This window comes from Phalacrocorax carbo, chromosome 4, assembly GCF_963921805.1.
Source record: "Phalacrocorax carbo chromosome 4, bPhaCar2.1, whole genome shotgun sequence".
Taxonomy (NCBI): Eukaryota; Metazoa; Chordata; class Aves; order Suliformes; family Phalacrocoracidae; genus Phalacrocorax; species Phalacrocorax carbo.
Genome location: NC_087516.1, coordinates 51,967,824 through 51,991,338, shown reverse-complemented (window position 1 = coordinate 51,991,338; position 23,515 = coordinate 51,967,824). Strand labels below are relative to the sequence as shown.

The window sequence follows — 23,515 nt, the reverse complement described above, 5'->3', positions numbered from 1 at the left end:
AGTGAAGTAAAACATCCAAGTACGTATTAGTTTGCTGTTTGAATGAAGCCCTTCAGTAAAATTACTTTAGCAATTGCATACATTTCCTACATCTCTCTGCACTCTAAAGTTATGAGTTCACCTGTTATTAACCATATATAGTGACTGAAGTCCTCTGGGTTCAGCCTGAGCAACTTGGAAGTCTGAATACTGCAATATATGAAATGATCAAATCAATCCAGCTGAACTGAATACCCCCTCTGCAGCATAACTACACAAATACTGCTGTTCTTTTTGTGTCACTTGCTATAAGGAATCTCCAGAGATGTGTTGGACAACAGACCAATCAATGCCAGGAAAAAAACAATAAGAGCTCACTACCCATCAACTGAATGTTTTTCCAATTCATACTCTTTTCTCTTAGAGCACAAAACCTACCTACCTATTACATGGTTAAAAGGGCACTGATTAAAAAAAAAAAAACAAAAAAAACCAACAACAAATTAAAAAAAAACCCCCAAACCGAAAACCAACCCAAAACTCCAAAACCAACCCCACCCCACCAGCCCCAGATTATTATTTTTTAAAGAGGCTACTCATGGTAGGCATTTTGAAAGCAGCTTGTAACAGCTGATTTTACCATGTGAGTCCCTACTCAACTCTTCACCTTGATACTAACGTCCCACCACTTATTCTTCCTTCCATAAGTGCCTGAGATGCCTGCAGCAGGTTTCTTCATTTCAGGCCATGGAAATTCACTCATTTTGATAAAAAACCCCTGCTCTTTGTCACACCACCTATTTTTGTGTGAGCTGATTCAGTGGGACTGTTTGTTAGGATAGCCCTGCCGTGTTTTCTACCTGAAATTCAGATACTGCCTTTTAGCGTTCACTCCATTTCTCATTTAAAATTTTAAGCACTGAGACCATGTCTTCTTATGTAGAATTGATCCATCCTTCAGGCTCATTTTGACAAGTTGAAGAAATGATCATTCGAGTACAGAGAGATGCAGTGTTTGATACTTTGGAAGAATAATAGTCTGCATAAATATAAATGAAAAATTTTAGTCAAAGTAGTGGCATTAAGGACAAAGACCAAGGCTTTAAGGCAAAACTCAAGCAGAACAGGAATTCTTTTTTTCTATTTAGATAGATGGGATTAGAATATGCTAAAAAAACCCAAGCAAACAAAAAACCCTCACTACTTTTCACAAGCAATTGTTTACAACTTAATCTCTTTTATAGCATTATCCAACTTTAATAACAGCCAACACTCAGCCTTTACGATCCCTCTGATGAAAAATTGCTTATCATTTCTGTCTTTTTCCTTTATTAGATTTTGGATTGCAATGTGTTTTACCTTAAACAAAGACACAAGAAAAATACTTTGTTCCTATGGTGGCCTGAAATACCACAAGGCCTTCATTCAACTCCAAAATATTTAAAGCTATGTGCAATTGGAGATGATAGCACAGCAACCACCCGTATTTATTTTCATTTTTTTTGAAAGCTATGCCAGGCATGAACAAAATTACTGAAAGAAAATAGCCTCAAGAGCAAATGCGGTTCCATAGTCTATAGATATATTAATATAAATATGTTCCTCCTCCAAATATCTTCCAAACTGAAGTTATAGCTCAATAAGGAAGACATATTTCCATCTTAAGGTTATCAGTAAATATTTTACTAGCAGTCTCTTGGCTCATTTTCAACCCTGAATCAAGATTTACATGCACTTTTCAGCAATCTGCTTTCACATATAAGTGAAAGATCCTAAAACACACTTTCACACCACAGTTTGGATTGCAATCACATAAGGCCAAACTATACACACTACGTTAGATCTAGATACAATCAGACAAGGCAGTAACAGTCTGGCTACCTACAGTCCATTATGTGACTGCAATAGGATAATTGTTTCAAATGGATAATCCAGCTAAAGTTTCTGTATAGCTAGCTTGCATTTGTTGATTGGATGCTTCCTTGTAACTCTCTTACTAGCAACAGCAATCTGCTCAAATTGCTTAGGTAGAAATTTCGTATAAATTGTGAATTCCTGAATCCCTCACAATCTGCTGAAATACTGTTCTTCCATTTAAAAAAAAAAATTATTTTTAAACATAATTAAAAAAACCCAGGAAATAGGAAAATATTAACTCACTGGCAGACATCTCATTCACACTAGAGATGTCATGTTACATTAATTTCTTAATCACTTTATGACCTGTCTGATACCTTATCCTCTCAGGGGACTTGAATTAAGAGAACTTGAATTTAGCTATCCCTGCCTTCAAGCTTGTACAAGTTGTTTTAAAGCCACCCTGCTTTGCTCATTCAAGTCTTTCATTAACTTGGTCTTACAGGCCTCTTAGGCGCTCTTGCCTATGACATCTTTCATTTAGAACATATTAAGTGTTCAGTAAGTGTGTTTCTATTTTAGGGTTGTGCGTTGGAAATTCAGACTGAAACTGCTGGGCAGCCTCAGTACTTAGTCAACTTCTACCACTTTTCTTGTTCCTATCAGCCCCCTGTTCCTGCCAAAAGCCACCCTTCTGCTGACAGTCTGATCTGGGCTGAGACCATGTATTTAGGTCCTCTTACTTGCACTAAATTTTCTACAATTGGCCACTTTTGGTCTCCTTGTAACTTGTTCATAACTATGAGATCCAGTTCTGCAAAGTGATGTTCAGCGACTGTTAGGCACACATAAAAGGTCCCATTTAAAACAACAAACAAAAACAGGAATTCATTGCATTGTATAGCAAGTCAATTTGGCATATGTCTTAAGGACAATTGAAGACTTCTAAGCAATAAATTTTCACATTCATTAGACAGCATGTCCCAGACAAATAAGCACCATTTAAGTTAGTTTAATTTTAGAAAAATACTTTTTGCTGATATTACATTTAGTACAGGACTGTAGATGGCGTAAAGAGCAACGGGTACCTTGCTGCCTCTCAGAGTGCATTACCTTTCCAAGTCAGGTGAATGTCATTTCTGATGTGAACTGGGTGTGATGGGCTGGAAGCAACCCTTATGGGTGAACCTCATATTGTTCAGGAATATGCATAGTGGTTCTGAGACATGGTTACACAGGGGCTTTTTGAAGACTGGACTTCTTTATTCCTAAGTTACTCTCTGCTTCAACCATAGGAAATTTTTTTCATTCGATTCAAAAGGGAAACAAAAAGGCAAATGTTTGTTTGTGAAGTTAATTCTTTTTGCTTCCCATTTTTAGCTGCTATTGCCTCTGTCTACACAGGTAGGTCTTCATATATATATACACATATGCAAAGTGCATTGGGAACATACAAGGAACACTTCAAAAAATACATACAGTGCAGATGTATGCACATCCTATTGACCGATTATCACAGAATCAGGACCACTGTGTTTGGAAGAGACCTCAGCTGGTCACCTAGTTCCCCCTCCTGCTCAAAGCCAGGTGTCATCAATGACTTCTAACAATCATCCCTAAATTAAAAATTCAGAACAGAGAAGGGCAGAGACCCTTGGACGATAATATCTAGATCAGAATATAACACTGCAGCAAATGTTTGTATAAAGTTAAACTGAATGCCTAGGGATTCACATTCCAATTTTAGTTTAGAGTCAGAACCTAATGCTGGAGCACGCATTTACTGCCACCTTTTCAGCTCATATTTCCACTAGAGCTCATTTACTTCTAAAAAAGCCCTCCTGTGCTTTCTTTAAAAACAGTATTAATACTAAAAAGAATCATATGCCAATGAACAATGAATGTGTGAAATTTGGACTTTTCTTCCCATTGCAAACTGCAAATCTATTCACATGCTTAGAAAGCGCAGACCTGCAACATTTGCTTTGCCACGTTGAATAAATACCTCCACAGTTCTACATACTATTTCCTGTAATGGTCTCTGAAATATTCCAGGACAACAAACTCATTTTCTTATTTTTAGGGGATAAATATGAAGTTTGTAAAAATCACCATGAATGCGATTACCACGGCAGGTCCTGATGTGATTACATTATAGGTCTGACCAAAAGTCATTGGAAATCTTTCACGTGCCAAAGTACTTTCTTCTTGTATAAGCTCAAATACAGTGTGGAATTCTCTCTTTATATATTAGTTGTCCACACAAAGTCAGGCATTCTCAGTCCCCAAGCTGTAAGAGAAGATGTTTTTAAAGTTCTTGTTTAACTGAGTTTGTTTTAATTTTGTCTCCCACAAGTTACATAAGTAGATAACATGAATAACGGGATACCACAAATAATACTAGTAGAATTTTTAAGTGACTTTCTGCTTAATTAAACTGATTTAATGGATTCAGTCAGAAATATTGGGATTATAGCTGAAAAATACATATCTATAACAAAAGAAATCACATGGTTATAAAAAAAAAGGTGACAGACTGGCAAGAAAAAAAAAGGAATGGTTATTAGAAGATGTAGTTTTCATCAAGAAAAATCTCAGTCAGTATGAAAGCAATTACCATCGGATCAATGCTTGATATCCCTCATGAAACCATATTAGTACTCCTGCACCCAACCGGTAAATGCTCACATTACAATAAAACACTACTGCAGAGGGGTGGGGATGGGGGAGGCAGGGACGGAGAAAACATTATGGTCCTTGCTTAATAGAAAACTCAAAAATGGATTGGAGACAAGCTCTCCTCTTACACCCCAGCACTGAAGAAAACTGTTATTTGAGAATGGTTTTGCTGCTTAGATCTATATTAATTTGTATCACCTTCAAACAGAATTCTTTTTTTCAGACTGTTGATTTAGCTTTTGCTTCGATACCAAATTAAAATATAAATAAAACACATACCATACAAGAAAAGGGACATGATTCCGGATACACCTCATTTTGATTTTTATTTTATAGGTAGTGCAACAAGCTCTCGGAATTTAATTTCAAGCCTTCTGGTAGTAAATGTCTTAATTTCTCAGCTCCTGAAGATAGTTATCTGTTTTCTTATTCTTTTCCCTTCAAAAGAAAATATTTCTTTTTTGTTTTCCAAATAGGTAGATAAGAACTTATTGGAAGTTGAACCTTACAAATAATAATGAAAAAAGAAACCAACAGGCAAATTAAAACCACACAATTTTTCATGATTCTCACTTCTAAACCATAGCCTGATGTGTTCAATTATGGTTTGATCCACTTCTTTCAGACTCTAAGCTTCTGAACTGATACAATAAAATATGATTCTTTACTGAACCAATGGTCACTTGTGGAAGTTTGCTATTAGATCTAGCTTTGCTAACTGTTTCCTGTCTTTGTTTTCACGTAGTTCTATATATGTGTATATATATGTATGTGTGTGTATTTATATGTATGTATGCATATATATGAGAGGTTTGACCTGTGCCCATCTGAGCAATATAGTATTTCACCTTTGTTGGCATGTAATAGAGGATACCCATTATCTTTTTAAGGAAGCCTTTTAGCGTAGTCTTTCAAGAACATGTTAGCTGTTTAAGGAGTTTACTGAAAAAAACCAACACAACCTTAGAGGGCTGCAGGGAATTACCCTGTTACTTATCTCTGTGGTGCTATTGCTACCTGAATATTTCTGTTGCTACTTGATTTTATACTTTCTTCAGTGGTGAGGATTGGCACACCTTCTAGAAACACTCTCTCTATACCATTTGGTCCTGTCCCTTCCTCATCTTTCATTTAGAAATAATTAGTCGAACATAATCTTTCCAACCTCTTACACCGAAGTGCTTTCAAAACAGGTGAATGCCTTGTAACTACATAAAGCATTCTGAATGCAGCTCAGTCCCTTGCCTTTGTTCCTTATCAGATGCCCTGACATCTTGTTAATGCACATTTCCCTAAGAATAAAATGCTGCATGCCTTGCACAAAGGGCAGTGGTATAACAAAACCTAATTTGGCTCTAAACATTTCTTCCTTCTCACACTCTGCAACTGAACTAATATTTTTATGCAGTCCCAAACCAGAAAAGTCTTTTTACCACTTGATGCATTAAAATTCATTGCTGTAATCAGATTTACTAGTAGTGCATATACCATAATAAATTCCACCTTTTACCAAATGAACAGTAGGCTATCAAGAAAAAAAAAAACCCTATATATTTTACTAAGTTGCTTCATCAATGAGGCATAAAACAAGAAAAAAACAGCAGCGGGGGGGGAGGGGACAAAATGAGGAAACAGAAGAAATGGAGAAACCTGGGTAGAAGTTTGATGGACTAACTGTTTGCTTCTCTCATTAGGATCAACAACAATGCCGAAGTCAAGATGATCTTGGCTACAGCATATGGATGATGCTAGTAGCTGTGTGGAAATTGCTTCTAATAAACAGCTCCAAACACGACTAAAAATAACGCAAGTAACAAGACATTTCTACTTTGAACTCCAAACTGTTGAAGACATTTTGGGTTTAGGTTTGGGTATCTTTGAAATTCTCATTTGATTAGAGCTGATTCACAGCAACATCTAAAGCAGCTTTGTGCAACTGGAGATACATTCAAGCTGTGTCTAGTCTTCTAATTGAAATTTCATAACTTCCCAGATCACGCCTATAGCTCTACCACAACACAGATGAGGTTAGATATGAAAAGAGAGTAACTATTGGAAAGGAGGTTATTAAACACAGTAGAATTGAAACCTGTAGGACAAGGGAAGATATTACAAGAGGTCTTTTGGTGAGGGAAGTGTTAGACACATACATACACATGGGATTTGATACCATACCAAACTTTTCTGAAGTACCACAAAAAATGATAGTAACATCTGTTTGTTTTCTGTATCACTACTGACAGTCACCTTGACTTTTCCTTGTTATTCTGGGGTCGGTTTTATTTTCCTTTTTTACATAGCCTTGAGGCTATGTTCCATTCAAAGAAAGGAAACCAGCTATTAAGAACTACTGATGACAGACAAAACTGTCCTAAAGTGATAGTTGTAAAGATAATGACACACATGATTTTCAAAATGTTACCCCTCTCCCTTAAGATTGTCTACTATAGTAAGAAGGAGGTATTAGCAAGAGTATGAAGTATACATGCAGCAGCTTGTCCAGGGGTTGAGGGCACATTTTTTCTGTCTCCCAGTTTAACAAACATTTAAATTAACATTTGAATGGAAACCAAAGGAAAAAAAAAAACCAAACACAAAAAAACCCCAAAAACCTCCTTTAACTTTGAATCTGCTCTATGCATTAGAACTAAAAAGTTTTTCATAACAGTACCAAGGGGGTATTTGTCTTCCCATCAAAGAACTTGTACCTCTGGGTACTTGTCAGAGTATGCACAAGAGTTTAACTTTTACAAGCCAAGAAACAAAAAATAATTGCAAAAGCTATTTTAAAAGCTGCCAAGGTGTGAATAATAACTAATGTCACATTTAGAAATCAAATCCTTATTTACAGCTTTTTCACTGCCCAGATCATACACCTCCAAATAGAGGTCCCATCTTCATAGAATTGCTTTTTTTGAAGTGAAAGCCATATGATTAAAATTGTTTATTTCACTACTCACTAAGAATCATACTTGAGAATGAAAAATTATTAGCAATTTTATGGCACACAGCACTTCAATATTTTGATACACAACCACGTAATTAGCCTGCAGTGAAAAGAGGCACAGCTCTAAATGTACTGTGAGTAACTTAAAATCTTTGTGAGCGCATGCAAGTGAAACTTCTCAATGTGGCTCATGTACCCAAGCTTACAAAACCAGAATGTTCTTTTTCTCCAGCAGAATATATAGTGCACACTCACACTGCCACTGTGCCTTCCTCAGTCAGACGTATAGCAGGGAAATATTTCACACCATCTTGATTTGAGAAGCTCTTCAACTTCTTTTTCAGAGACTCAGAAAGACTCTAACAGAGAAGAGGCAGAGGATGGATGGTGGAGAGAGAACACCAGTCAAGGAACCATAGTTACTCTTAAGCAACACTTCTCCCCTTCACATGGTACCTACAGTCACAGAAGGAAGGGTGTATGGGAAGGGCATCTAAAATACAGGATGGGGGGAAGCAAGGAGGTTTGAAACTGCTGTCATTTTCAAAGTCTGCAGATCTCCAGGACTTCAAAATCTTCACAAAATCCAGTCCAGGTAGAGAAGAGGGGAAAGAAAAAAAATGAAGATTTTGCAAAGCAAGCTCTACCGTTCAAAGCTCAAGGGAATAAGGTGCAAAATCCTCCAGTTCACAGCATGTCAGTGGAGCTCCATTCTACTGCAAAGCAAATGCAAAGAGGCACTCAAAGGAAAACCTAAATTGCCCAGAAAATAAATGTTACATTGTATGTGGAGGTAACTTCAATGACCCAAGCCCAACAAATATTCTCTGGGCGAGCTAAAGGAAAAAGTACAAGGCATGTCAAGGAAAGACAAGTTCAAAGGTTTTGGAGATCAGCAAAGAAACGCATCACCCACCCAAATACAAGCAACATAGTGCTCCCAATTGGAGAGGAGATCAAGCCAGCTGCAAAGCAGTCTGAAAAGAAAAAGCACATGAGTTTGTTGACCCTACAGCAACCGATACAGTCAAAATGAAGAATGAGAATTGAAGGACTGTAGCTCAGAATTTCACCAATTTCCTGTTTTCTTGTGCTTTACTAACATGGATGAGGCCACCAAGGTCTTGCTTGTGCTCACAGAGAGAACTTGGTTTGTGCCCAGGGCCACAGAGGTGGAAGGTTAATGTACTGACTCGCAGCACTGGCTCACCACTTCCACACAAACCTTCACATGTCTTATTTGAATAGCTTTGTGTCTAGCTGAGCTAGTGCTAGTTAAAATGTGCCAAAACCAATTAGTGAATAAAGATGCTGCTATAGCAACAGCATCTAATTTTCCAATTAGTAATAATTGCTGAAACACCTGCCATAAAACGTAAATACATTTGTATTGGGAGTCTCTGAAACAAACTTTGCTTTAAAGGTTTTTTTAATTGACCTTTATCATGATAATGAAAGAGAAGAAAGTGCCAGTTCCCTTTTCCTGCTATCAAATGTAATACAACTAGACAAAGTATTATGTATTTTTAAGGGAGCCCAAAGAATGTGTCCTAAAGTCTTAAACTAATTAACTACACTGTGCTTAGAGATTCCCAAGCAAGAAAAATTCCAGATGGCAGTCAGTTACAATGAAGAGCAGTGCAATGAATGCAATATTGAAATACCACCTGTAAGATGCAAATGCTCTGATTTGCAGAGGAAAAGACAAAGCGTATAGTAAGTGCTATGGTAAACAACTGTGGGATCAGGCAAGATGTAAATGACCGTATTCACCCTAGATGTGTTCTGAACTCTGAACATGTACTTTTTTACAAGTAAATTTGAGCATATGTGTACTGCCCAGTTCCAGTCACAAACGGAAATGGGACTCACGCTTGCACCTAGAATGTTTTCAGCACCCTCTGGTAGCAGCCACTATCCAGCTACACGTTGGAAGTATCTGAAGTCAGTAAGACGATGTTTATTCCCACTCTTAGCAGCAGTGGATGAGAATGTAAATTCCCATGGTCTTCACATACTTAAATTTTCTATATTTCAAACACTTACCCTTGTTCCTCACCCTGCCAGCAGGGATTATGTAGCTTTCCAGCACTTCTCAAAGATTATTTTGAAAATAATGCCTTGTTTTCCCCACTTTTTGATACGATCCATCAGACTTATCTGTGATCACTCCCCTAAGTACAGTCTTACACACACTGAATTTAGAATAATGTGAGTAATGTGATGGAAAGACATGGCCATAACACACTGACGTTTGTAAATAATTTATTAAACACACATTAACTATGGGCAACTGTGGAGTGATTACTGGGGGTGAGATTACTAAGGCTGAAATTATTGTGGCTAAAGTCCTATACACATTTCGTAAAAGTTAATTTCCAGAGTGGAATGCAGTTGGCATGCTGGAAACTGGTTCAGTGATTGTCCCCTAAGCTACATCAACACCTGCACTCTTAGATGTGAGGAACATTGAGGGAGCTCGGTGTCCTAATCTACGGGAGATAACTGGAGGAGGGAGTGAAGCGAAGGCTTCATGGCCAAGCTCGTCCATAAGTCACCACAGATATGGGGGCTGGATGGAACCATGGAACCATGCCCGGACATCATACCCTGTGGGTGAACTTTGCTCATTATAACCTCATTATAATACTAAAATACACACCTCCACCCCAAAGTTACCCGCCTCCAAGGTACGACCACCCCTCACTGAGCATGCACTCTGAATTTCTCTTTGTCTATACCTTTAAATTGAAGCAAGGAATTTCTAAAGTATGTATGACTAGTCACTCAAGCTCCACCTAAAACATAAAATAGTATAAAATGACCCCAAGAGAGAGGGATGTTGGGGAAGATACCATCACAGACTACTGGGATCAGTTGACAGGCTGAACCTCTCTTCTCCCCCATAGGGACACCTGCTGGGTAAGACTCGAACACTTGGTTATACCAAGTGATCCCCCGGGAAATTTAGAGAACAAGCTTGTTGTTTTGTGTTTTAGTGCTTTATACTTGCACGTGCTTTGCAGACAGTGTCTTTATCACCACCAATCCAATAAGAACCTGTATTTCTGTTGTTTCATTAAACCGCACTATTAGTGAATCTGGCTGCGAAGTGTTATTGGGCACGACTGGACTAATAGTGATCGTCCTGTTAGTGAATCCCTCGCGGACTAACAGGAACCTCTATATCAGTGTTAGTGAATCTGACCGTGAAGAGTTATTGGGCACAACCAGACTAATAGTGATCGTACTGTTAGTGAATTCCTTGCGGACTAACAGTGCTGAATCGGGTATCATTCAGAATCTAAGGCCAGCTGCCCCCAGCCCCACTGACATCTGAGGACCAGCTGGACTGCAAGGGGGTTTATTGTCTGCCAAATTTATTCACTTATTAACGCAACGGCAACATACAGCCCTTGAGGAAAAAGGAGAAAATTTTATGTGTATAGGGTTATTATTTCCTCTACAATAGCTGCACCGCAAATTTTTTTTTTTTAAGAACACTAAAACCCAGAGCAATTTCTCTCTGTTGTAGTAACAATTGTTTTTTCCATGTCAAATATTTGAATTTGAAGTGCTCTTACAGGTTTGATCAAGCCCTTACAGGTTTCGAAGAGGGAGAAGAAAGTGTGCTATTTTCTCCTCTGTAGTGAAATGATTGATCATACAACGGCAGAGCATTTCATATTGGTCAGCAATTCAGACTGTAAAAGACCAGCCACACATTAGTTCCCTGCTTGTAAGAGCCTAAAATCAGCCATAAGGATTCCAATATAAGCCTCTTCAGAGATCCTAATCAGAGTGAACATAAGCAGTTAATCAGAAAGGCAGGTTTCACAACAAATGTAATAATTCCCAAACGGTCAAGCCCAGCAGCACTTCTTGAAACAGCAGCATCAGTAACTGCAGCAAACAGATGTTGTTGTTTCACAAAGATAAGTTTTAACAAACACTTTAAGACAAGGCTCAAAATTGATGTTTCTATATCGCAACAGAGTTTTGACTTGGGTTTTGGTTTGAACACAAAAGGAGTAGAACAGTGGTAAAGAGAAATTTACACTTCTAGTAACATACACTGCTCACTGCATTTTCATTTGTAAACTGGTTATGCCATCTGTTGGGACCAATGGAAACAATTTGTGTTTGGGGTTTTTTCTGGGGGTTTTTAGCTTATTGCAAACAAGCTGCTTTTTTTTTGTTGTTGTTTAAAAAAAACATAAAAGAATAATTTAGCACTTCAAATTCAAATATTTGACATTGAAAAAACAGTTGGTACTACAACAGAGTCAGATGCTGGAAAAACTAATGGTGTTTTAATACTTTATTCTTGCAAATGACCTAATTAACTTTTTACAGAAGTGTCCTCTAAATTACATGCTAGTGTATTGTGATTCAGAGTTTCAATAATGTGTTAACTTCAATAATTTATATAAAATCATGGTCCTTGCTCAGTTATTATTCCTGAACTCCAAAGGGACACCTCTGGATAGCGGGACTTATCTAAAAATTACTATTTCATTAAGCAGTTCACTTTCACTTCACCTTTGAAAGGTGGTGTCTCAGCGACGAATTCACTTTGTGAGAACAAAGTTTGTGATAAGGGCTCTTGCAGGATTATTACTTACATCCACACTCTGAATGCTTAAAAATAAGATATTCCTTTATATGCTTAAACCATATATAGGTACATAAGATGCCATGGAAGCTACTGGAAATCTTACCATTTAAAGGAATGCAAAATTGTGTCAAGATTGAAGAAAAGCCTTAATGGTTCCATTAAACAGCATGAGCGCTTTTTTTTTTTTTTTTTTTTTTTTTCTTTCAGTCTGGATAAAAACCCAACCAACCAAAAAACCCAGAACAGCCAACTAACCAAAACCATCCTATTTGTTATTACATAGCAAATGGAATCCTCTACACTTTAATTCTAGTTTATGACCAGCTTTTCATAGAAGGTCTTGCTTGCTGTATCAGGTAGGAAACCAAATATGACTGAAATGCCAGAAGAACTCCTTAAACTCAAGTTTTCTGGTAGTTTCAAAATAATTGTATTTATGAGATTATTTTTGGTCATAAAAGAAGTGTTTTCAGAACCTTCACACTGGCACAGGACATATGCCCACTTGGTTTTAAGCACTGGTAATCTCATTGACATTGATAAAATTATTCATGTTTTGAAAATTAAGTGATTATGCACATTCTCAATTTTTTTCCTGGGCTGGATCTCTAGGTAATAGGTTTAACACATTGCACAGGCTGCACATGGCTTTTACATGATGGAGTCTGTTTTAAAACAAACCAAAAAGTCAAGTTTAGTGTTTGTCTCTGGTTCTTTTGAGCATGTTAGTATTTCAGAGGGATGGTTATGAATCACGCTCTCTGGAAATGCCCAGGCTAGCATGAGAATTAAAGGAGGTAGAAGATATGCAATTACTTCACAAAAGGACAGATCTACAAAGAATCGATGACGGGCTACACTTCAGGGAATGAGCAGAATTAAGATTTGTATTGTGAATTAAGATTTAATGAATCCCTGGTCAAGTTTTATCAAAGAAACCAAAGGAAAAGGAACAGAAAAAGCAAACTGCTTGATCAAGGATTAGCTCAATGAAAATGCTATGTATGTTAAAAATAAAATCCATCCAAGACAGAGTGACCTCGGACATTTAGTTATAGCACTAATCATCAGGAGGTAAAATGCTCTGTTATTTCAACGTAATGATGAATTGACTGCCATGAAAAGAAAACTATGTTCTAAGAGTATTTAAAAATTAGTGGCATATTTGTAATATGCATTTTCTGACAATAAGAGATTGCAAAATATGTTTTTTCTTTATGGAAAGGTTAAAAAAGTGAACAGCCTTCTAAAACAACTAAAATATTCAATTAAGTGTATAAAACTTCCAGTAGAAGAACACTTATCTCTCTTTTTTTCCTTATATTCCTCCCAGAGACAGTAATCTAAAATTAGATGGGCACCATATCACATCCAATACACAAATGTAACTATCAAACAGAATTATCTAAATGATAGTAAGAGTTCACTGCACAAAGTAATTTTTTCCTTTGATAACTATGCTAAGGAACTGCTTTTCAGGACAGAGCAAACAGAGTTTATGGACTGATGCAGATATATTATAGGCATAAAGTGGTTATTTGGATAAACATTTCAATCAGTCTGTCACAGAAGTAGTTCCATTTCCTATTTCGAACTGATGATAATTTTAAATGTAATTGATGGTAAATTATTTGTGGAGCTGGGAACTAGAGCTTTCAAAATCATAATTTTGAGGACATTTTTTAATAGTTTTTATTCTATATTAGATATAAACTGCCACAAAGAACATTGGGGAATGTTCTGTTCCCAACAAATTGAACTTGCCCATACAAGATATAATCACATCCCTAATCTCAAGTACCAAAATTGCTGATTAAGAATGCAGTTACCAAGGAAAAAAGTGTGATCCAATGTCTTCTGAAAGAGGTCATCGAACATTGTATGTTCCACAAAATAAGAGCAACAATGGCAATTTTATTCTGTTTAAGGGACCTAATGTTCTTCTGTAAAAATGCAGGACAGAACGTTCTCTATGGGAAGGCAAAGAATTTTAAAAGACTCAATTCCTGTAACTAGGGTGATAGATAGAGGCATAAACCCGATGAGAAGCATGACCGTTCATCCCAGTGACTTGATGGAAGCTGTTAGGGGTGTATCTAACTGTGCTCAAGCCCAGACTAGCCAGAGGAAGCTAGGTCCCCACTTCTCTTCCCTAGCAAGAATCATTAAGCTGTAACCTCTACGATATCCTTGGCACCAGCAAGAATCTAAGGCTGCAGAAACATTTTCAGAAACAAAATATTTTGTCGTTTTAAGGGTGGATCTCTCAGGATCTCTCAGAAATTATTATGGAAAAACAGATTTTTAAAATGTATGATTTAAGTAACAGAACAGCCAGAATTTTCACTTTTTTTTTCCCCCTCAAAGTTTAGTTTTTCTTTAGAAATGACACCCTAAGGGATTAGCTCCCTTCTGCATTAAACAAATATAAAATTATAACATTACTGAAGCTACTCTTCTGTTGTATAAACACTGTATTTACTAGATGGTAGTATAATAACTAAAGTTACAGTAACCAGAGAATAGCAAAGCACTGAAAACTTCTATCTGCAAATAGGATAACAAAAGTAGTAATGAAAGCAGCCATCTTCATAATTTCACGTAAAACACTACTGTCAGACTAAACTTTTTAACATTCTGTATTTTATTTTCCTTCATCAGCATTTACTTGAAATAGTTGAAAAAGAAAGCTCATTTTCATTTGTTATGAGAACCATGGGCCAGTAAGTTAAGATTCCAAAATTCCCACTGAGATATGGCCTATGAAGAATAATGAAGAGTGAGCCTAATCTCTTCCCTAAAATGATACTTTCTTAGTAAAAAGAATACAGTTATGTTTCTCCTCTATTCAGGACACATATTTTCTAGCAAATAAAAACATAATTCTACTCATTCAATGCTAGAAAAATACTTTTTGAAGCAGTGTTCAAAAATCAAGAAATACTTGTGCATGAATAAAGGCAATAAATCATGGCCCTGATCTAAGTCATTTGGCTTTCAGCTTTGTCTTCTGCTTTCTCCTTCTCTTCATAATGCAGCTGCTAGTAGCTGCCCTTTATTCCAATAAACTTTTGGGTACACACTTTTGGCATCCTTTTGTACCGTTGGGGAAACTTTTGGTATCCTTCCTGCCAGTCAACATAGAAACCCTTTAGATATAAACAAGGCAGAAGAAAATCCAAGCAGCATGAGAGAAATTCTGACCTGCTGATGTCAACAGCAAAACTTCTATTTCTGTGTGACTAGTGCATTTTCTCCATGCACTTCCCCAGAGAGAGGCAAAGTGGTCTAATGGTTTCATTGCAAGTCAGAAAATGTGCAAAACTGCCAGATTTCAGGCACGACCCTGGGCAAACCACACAGCTGCTCTCAATTTCCTCGTTTGCAACATGCAGATAATAAATCTGGCAAATGTAGCCTGCCATATAACTAAGTGTGATTATTGACGACTGCCTTATAAAAGACAACAGTACAGAACCCAAATTAAGAACAGTGTAGCCCAGTGCTACTAAGCAGGAGAACCCGGAAGATCATTATCTACTTTGATAATTATTGATTTTTATAGGGTATGTATCACTTCATTATCTTGACACTCTTTAAATATGGAGCTTCATAAGCAATTAACAAACCAAATACAAGAACAAATGAACCTTATATAAATGCCAGCAGCAGACCTGCTTTAAGGGACAAAAATGAAAGAAATGCTATTAAGCAGGCTAAATGTCAGAGACTCATGAGCGCTTACACTTAATTAGAGGAAGACTTGATTTTAGCAACATATTCCTAATCTAAGATATTTCATAGTTCATTTTATACCTGTGAGGAACAATCACCATGGATTTCTATATTCTGTAAGTATGAAATACTGAAGGAGACTTTTTTCATGTACATCCTGTTCAGGAGATCTGTGAACAACAGCTAAACTACTTTTTGAGCTTCTCCTAAAAGCAAATACAGTTTGGTAGTTAGTGGTTTGCCACCAGGACTTTAAATCCTGCAAGCTCCACACAGAAGCTCCAACTGCTCTGTGCATGCAGTGCAGAGAGTGCAGACAAGGCCTGTTATTTGCAGCAACAAATACTATCCTAGAAAATATGGTGTGTAAGCAGTGGTCGTGGTTTTGATCTGTAACCCTCCCATGGTTCTTTTCTTTCATTTGTTTGTTAACAATAATAAAGATACTTAGCTCTTACATGGCAAAACGTCATACAGAAGTCTTAAAATATCTAGCAAATATCTCACAGAATCTCTCCACTCCACTGACAAGAAGCTGATGATCAAAGGGCTCACCTTTGTGCCATTGACCTCGGTGATCTGGTCCTCCAGTTTGTGTTGTCTGTATAAGTTCTGGCAATGTCACCAGACAAAGGGATACTCTTCACAGAGCAAATTGTTTATGGAATGCCACCTACTTATTCTTTACCTACATGAAGTTCATTATTTATGTGAGTAGAGGACTGGTGATAGTGAATTGTGTTTCCACACAGACTCCCCAACCAGCTAACAAGAAAAAACCTAGAAGCTGTGTAAACTGAACTCCTGGTCTTCTCTCTCACAGGACTGCCATTATTAAGGTCAGTACAGAATGGGGGAAAGCACTGAAGATGGCCAAAGCAACTGTTAAAGGGGAAAAAGAGAAAAACCAAACTGATCAACAGGCAAATTTTTTCCACAAGAACAAAGGTATAAATCGGCAAAATAATTTATTCTACAACAGATTATTTTAAAAATGTCTGCTGATATTTGCTCCTAGCTCCAACCTCTTCCAGCCTCTTACCACTCCCCTGCACTGCATCATTTAAATCATGGTGGCAATTGCCACTGTAGCCGAGACAGGACCTGGTAATGAGCAGAAGAAAAAAATGCAAGGAACCATAACCTTTTAGACCAGCTTTCTCAGAAAAGAAATCATGATACTGCTAAGAACTGGCAAATATAAAACACCTTTATTGCAAAACATCAGAAAGGTTGCTGCAACAACCATACTGATCTTAAAAAATATCAGCAACACTGACACTTTATATCTGTCTGTGGGAAGCCAAGGATCAACAGTGTTTGCCACCTCATGGACAAACTGTAAAATACAGTGTGTATTCATGACTGGCAGCATCTGAAAGCAGGATTAGAGGCTTTGAGATGAAAACTTTTTCTCTTCAGACGAACAGGATTTTCAGTATTCCACAACAGTACTGAATATTGACTACAGCTACGTGTACTTGGACCTAGCATTTTCAAATCCCTTGTAAATAAAGGAAAATCGTATCTTCCTGAAAATACTTGATTGTTTCAAAAGACAAGGTAGCGTTAATAAGAAATCAGAAAAAGAAAGGAGAAGGACCATTATCTAGCCTTCTGGATCAATGGTGTTTATAATGTGCCATTTATAGAGCAAGTTTATTTGCATACAGTTCAACAAATGTAAAAGTCTTCCATACTAATGCAGAAACTAATTTTCACGTACACAACACCACAGTTCATCACAAACCACATTTATCATAGAAACTAACATGCATTATTATTGGATATCGTGACAGAGCATGTGATGGGAGCTCCTCTCCCTCCTCCCCAACAATGTTTAGGAGCATTTTTTTCTTTTAGTCTAATATAGTTGTGATTTGTCAATCAACCAGCTTTAAATTCCCTACCCTTGCCCTAAAAAGTTCCAGAACCTGACCTGCTTCTTCTCATTCCAGTCACTGCAACTGTGTAGAAAATGTATGTTCAACTTCTAGTTCTGCTTCTCCGTCTGCGACCAGTTTGTCTGAAAACCCCGCTGCTAAGCTGATAATTTCTGCCATTTGTCTTAGAAGGGGTGTTAAGTTTAAAGGCCAAGCTCAGCCATTTGATTGCTAGCACTGTTAAACTACTAGATGAAATACAAAGACTCAACCTGAGTCATTAATATTTCATTATTCAGAAAAGGATTAGACTATCTGGTTTTAAATCTCAGGACTAATGCAGAGTAGAATCAACAATACACTCAGCAATACACCAACAAACTTCATATTTTTCAGGAAGACGAACTAGACAGCTTGATTAGTCTCTGCCTTATCTAGAGTTCTCCTCTCAAAAACTAAGCAAATGTCTCATTTAGTACAATATTTAAGTAGTATTTTGATTTGTGTAAAAACCAGAGTAAGAGAATTGAGGGTAAGGAAATTCTCACTTATAAAGCTTTTTACTCAGTATGGTATTTCTATTTCCCATAATCAATGGTTGGAGAAGACACTAAAGTCCAGTCTGGTTAGGTGCTGCCACAGGTAGAATAACTGTACTTACCAAAGTGTTGGGTTTGCATGGCCAGGTTTTGGTAGAGGGGAACTACAGCTTCTGTGAGAAGCTGCTAAAGCTTCCCCCATGTCCAACAGAGCTGATGCCAGCCAGCTCTGGCCAAGGCTGAGCCCATCAACAATGGTGGTAGCACCTCTGGGTTAACATATTTAAGAAGGGGGGAAAAAACTTGTGCAACAGCAACTGCAGCTGGAGAGAGGGGTGAGAATATGTGAGAGGAACAGCCCTGCACACACCAAGGTCATTGAAGAAGGAGGGCGAGGAAGTGCTCCAGGCACCAGATCAGAGATTCCCCTGCAGCCTGCCATGAAGACCATGGTAAGGCTGTCCTTCTGCAGCCCAGGGAGGTTAACAGTGTAGCAGATATCCACCTGCAGCCTGTGGTAGACTCCATGCCAGAGCAGGTGGATGCTCCTGATGGAGGCTGCAACCCTGTGGGAAGCCCATGCTGGAGCAGGCTCCTGGAAGGACCTGTGGATGCATGGAGAGGGGAGCCCATGGTGGAGCAGGTTTGCTGGCAGGACTTGTGAGCCTATGGGGGACCCAAGCTGGAGCAGTCTGTTCCTCAAGGACTTCACCCCATGGAAGGGACCCACAGCAGGGACATGGAGGATTGTCTCCTGTGGGAGGGGCCCCATGCTGGAGCAGGGGAAGAGTGTGAAGAGCCCTCCCGCTGAGGAAGGAGGAGAGGCAGAGAAAATGTGTGAACTGACCACAACCCCCAGTGCCCATCCCACTGCACCACTTGGTGGGGAAGAAGGTAGAGAAATTGGGAGTAAAGCTGAGCCCAGGAAGAAGGGAGGGGTGGGGGAAAGGAGTTTTAAGATTTTTATTTCTCATTACCCTACTCTGATTTGACTGTTAATAAATTAAGCTAATTTCCCAAAGTCAAGACTGTTTTGCTCCTCGTGGTAACTCATGAGTGATCTCTCTGCTTTTGTCTTGACTCACGAGCCTTTTCATAGAATCACAGAATCACAGAATTGTTAAGGTTGGAAAAGATCCTTAAAATCATTGAGTCCAACCACTAATCTATCACTGCCAAGTCCACCACTAAACCATATCCTCAAGCACCACATCTACCCTTCTTTTAAATACCTCCAGGGATGGAGACTCTACCACCTCCCTGGGCAGCCTGTTCCAATGCCTGACAACCCTTTTGGTGAAGAAGTTTTTCCTAATATCCAACCTAAACCTCCCCTGGCACAGCTTGAGGCCATTTCCTCTCATCCTTTTGCTTGTTACTAGGGAGAAGAGTCTGACCCCCACCTTGCTACAACCTCCTTTCAGGTAGTTGTAGAGAGCGAGAAGGTCTCCCCTCAGCCTCCTCTTCTCCAGACTAAACAACCCCAGCTCCCTCAGCCGCTCCTCATAAGACTTGTTCTCTAGACCCTTCACCAACTTTGTTGCCCTTCTCTGGACACGCTCCAGCACCTCAATGTCCTTCTTGTAGTGAGGGGCCCAAAACTGAACACAGTACTCGAGGTGCGGCCTCACCAGTGCCGAGTACAGGGGCACGATCACCTCCCAGCACCTGCTGGCCACACTATTCCTGATACAAGCCAGGACGCTGGTGGCCTTCTTGGCCACCTGGGCACACTGCTGGCTCATGTTCAGCCAGCTGTCAACCAACACCCCCAGGCCCTTTTCCACCAGGCAGCGCTCCAGCCACTCCTCCCCAAGCCTGGAGCGTTGCATGGAGTTGTTGTGACCCAAGTGCAGGACCTGGCACTGAGCCTTGTTTAATCTCAAACTTTTGTTATACTTTCCCTCCCCAGTCTAGCTGAGGAGTGGAGTGATAGAGCAGCTTTGGTGGGCACCTGGCATCTAGCCAGGGTCAACCCACCACACAGAGATGGAATAAAAATGTCTGATTTAGAGTGCAAACTGTCTGTCTATAATGCATATTATAAACCTAAAGAAATCTAGAATCAATAAAACTTAAACTAAATCTTAAAATCAAAACTGTGCAGATCTTTTCACCTTACTTTTACATTTTGGCAGTTCACTGCACTTGGTTACACAATTCTCTAGCAGGTTTCAGCAGTTTGGAGGTGGTCAGTGTGCTCAATGGCTGACTCTCCAAGGGGTTGTGGTTTTAGCTCTTGCTCAGATTCAGATATATGGAAGTTGGATTTCTTTTTTGTTTTTTTTTAAAAAAACCTAGCATCTAACAAATACCAAAGCATGTCCCTTCCTGCTGAACTCATTATACTAGATATTACATTTAGACCTTTCCTGCAATATTTCTTCATAGAGCACAATGCATTGCAACTCTGATCTTTCCTCCAGATTAAAAGGAAAAAAAAGGACACAATCACAGCAAGAGCTGCACCTTGTTTTTTAAGTACAGTGTTTAATCAAAGAAGAACCACTCCATGAAGAAGGGGAGACTGAGTAATAGTAGAAGAAAAGCATTTTTGAGGATTCAGAACGTCAGTCTGCTTCAGTGCTACCCAGAATAGACTAAACACAATTTAATTTGTAGCAAGATAGTAGAATTTATATACCACCGATAAATCAATTCTTTCATCCTTCTATATAAAAGAGAAAATCAAGAGAGTAAACATGATGTATTTTATACTCATTACCTTAAAAGCCAGTCTTACAAAACCCATCAGGAAGGAAGGTGAAACAAATTCAAGACCTTACACCAAACACATCTTGCCAAATTGAACAAAACACCTGCAAACAAACAAGTCTGCAGACTTGCTGTAATGGGAGCTGTACGTAGACAATTGCTCTTTTCCTTCTTATTTTACTCATTTAAGGACAGTTTACTGATGTTGGTACAGAAACTCCCACAGAAACTCCAGTTCCGAGCACAGCCAAACTACTGCCTATTAATCTTACTTTTCTCTGTATTTTCCCACTTTCTTTACATACCCTGTGAACCATCTCATTAAAAGACAAAATGAAACTAGACTAGATTTATGTAAATTATTGCAGTTTCTGAGTATTTTTTTTTCTTCTGAGAAAGAATCCAAGAGGCTGGCTGGCTTTTGTGCCATGAATAATGGTACTTTGCTTCCTGAAACTGGCTAGCCTGGGACAATGAAACTTGAGAAACACCATAGAGCAAAAATAGGAAGGATCTTTCCTCCTGCAGTGCTAATGACTACAGAGTTTTTTCCCAGTCTATTAAAACTTCTGATTATATTTAACTTCTTTTTTATTTTTTAATTAAAAGTGACAGGCAGGAAAAAATATCTTGATAAAAATCAGCATAATCAAAATGAATTAATCTGGACAGAACTTTTTCCAAGTGAGTTGCCAGCACATTAGCAAAAACAGCAAAAAGAAGATCACTGTCACAAGCCATCAGCCTGTATTGGAAGCAGTTAGAATAAAATGTCCTCCAATCCCATTTTGCAAAGAAATCCACATCAAATGCTTCCCCATGCACTGGAAAAAACAGTAAAACCAGGACTAAAGTATTTGCTTCCTTTCTGTTTTTAAAACTCTCTGACACACTCTGCAGGTCACAACGTGTCATGTCATCGTGTTACATTCTCAGTGGAACAGGGAAAAGCATATCAGGACCTAAGGGAAGGGAAAATAGACCGTAAAAAGCCGCCTCGAGAGGGGAACAGAAAGTAAGGAAAAAAAAGTGAAACACAAAAAACTTCAGCAGGTGCAATTCAAGAGTTTGTTCTTCAAAGATCAAATGTCCTGCTTGCATAGGAATTTAAATAGTTTTAAAAGTTTACTCAGGTATGCTATTTTACTGCTGGGTTAGAATAATGGCTTTCTTTTCCATTGCCATGTCTCTCTCCTTGCCTTGGAGAAGCACCAGGATGGCAAGTGAGCCGGAGGAAAGGCAGGGGGGATCAGTGCAGTGTGGGCACGCAGGCACTCAGAAGAACACAAGGTTTGCAAGAGGAAAGAGGGGTGGGAAGGAGATTCTCCAACTGCAAAGCTCGCTGACGACATGCCAGTGGCCTGGGGAACGGCTCCTGCGAAAATGTTAACAGCCAGCCGCTGCAGCCCACGCCTTGCACTGGCCTGCATAAAGAGCAATTCTTTTTATACCCCCAAAGCCTCCTGGTACTCCTCCACCTCTTTAGCTGGCTGTACAGTATCAGAAATTGCATAAAGAGTCTCTTGTTTTGTCAAGTATGCCACTGGTGTCCACTCCCCCCAGTCAAACTGGCTGGAAAAGGAGCAAACACAAAGATGTGCAGCACAACACCACATATATGATTTAAAGGTTCAAGGAACAGGTAGAGCAAGCAGAGACAGTGAATCAAACTCCAACACATCGTGAAGCTTACATTTGAGAAGAGAAAATAGACAGCGAATTTAACCACAGGAGAGGAAGAAGGGAAGTGAACCTCACATAGCAGCCACCACATTCAAATTAATTTTAAACATTTCTGTGATATCCACAAAGCCTAGGATAACTTCTCCATGTAATTTGCAATGCTAGTTAGCACACTGTAGGTGCTGCTACAGTAAATATGGACTTTCACATGTAGGGGTCAATTTTAAGACTACAGGCTATGCCTCTGAACCTGCCACTGCTTCTTTCTTAAGACAAGCTCTCGCATGTCAACTGGCTTCTTGTACTATCTATAAATGTTCTCTTCATATAAGTGATGTCTGTTCTACATCTCAACAGGAGCGACTCCCCAGGAATAGGGAACAAAGAAGTTAAAGTATTTTCAGCTTCTTTAATAGTAATAGAAAAAATTTTCCAAGGGTTTTTATATGTTTCTAGCTTACCCAGCCCCTGGAAAAGTAAGCTCTGTTACAAGAAGCAATGCTGCTTAAAACTTAGGAGCCCTTAAACTGAATGATCAAGTTTTACAGGCACCTACTGGGTGGTACCTACTGATTCATCATTACTGATTTGCATTGCAGAAGTATAAATTTCAAAATGTTCGTAACTGATTATATATGCAATTTATAAACATTTATTTTGGCATGACATTTTCTAGCTATGACAATTGCTCTTCCCATTAAAAATACCTCAATGAGATTAGCTAAATAGGGACTTCCCCCAGTGATTTCAGTCAAGATACCAGATAGAAATATTGGTATAAAAAGGCAGGCACAAAGTACCCTTATGCTACAGGATTTCTTGTTAAAAACTCTTACCATACCTATACTTCTCCCAGAAATGAAACTTTGGGCATGATGTA

General features: G+C 38.6%; 1 protein-coding gene across 7 annotated transcripts in view; it reads right to left on the bottom strand.

The window, feature by feature from the left end:
* Positions 1-23,515, bottom strand: part of CCSER1 (coiled-coil serine rich protein 1) — a 733,964-nt gene that overhangs the window by 153,671 nt on the left and 556,778 nt on the right. The window contains exon 10 of one of the 7 annotated variants that reach the window (XM_064449961.1): positions 4,865-5,019. The exons of the other annotated variants lie outside the window; for them this stretch is intronic. Coding sequence (XP_064306031.1) covers positions 4,942-5,019 — 78 coding nt within the window. The 3' untranslated portion in view covers positions 4,865-4,941. Of the gene's footprint in view, positions 1-4,864; positions 5,020-23,515 lie in introns of those variants that run through there. 7 annotated transcript variants of the gene reach the window in all.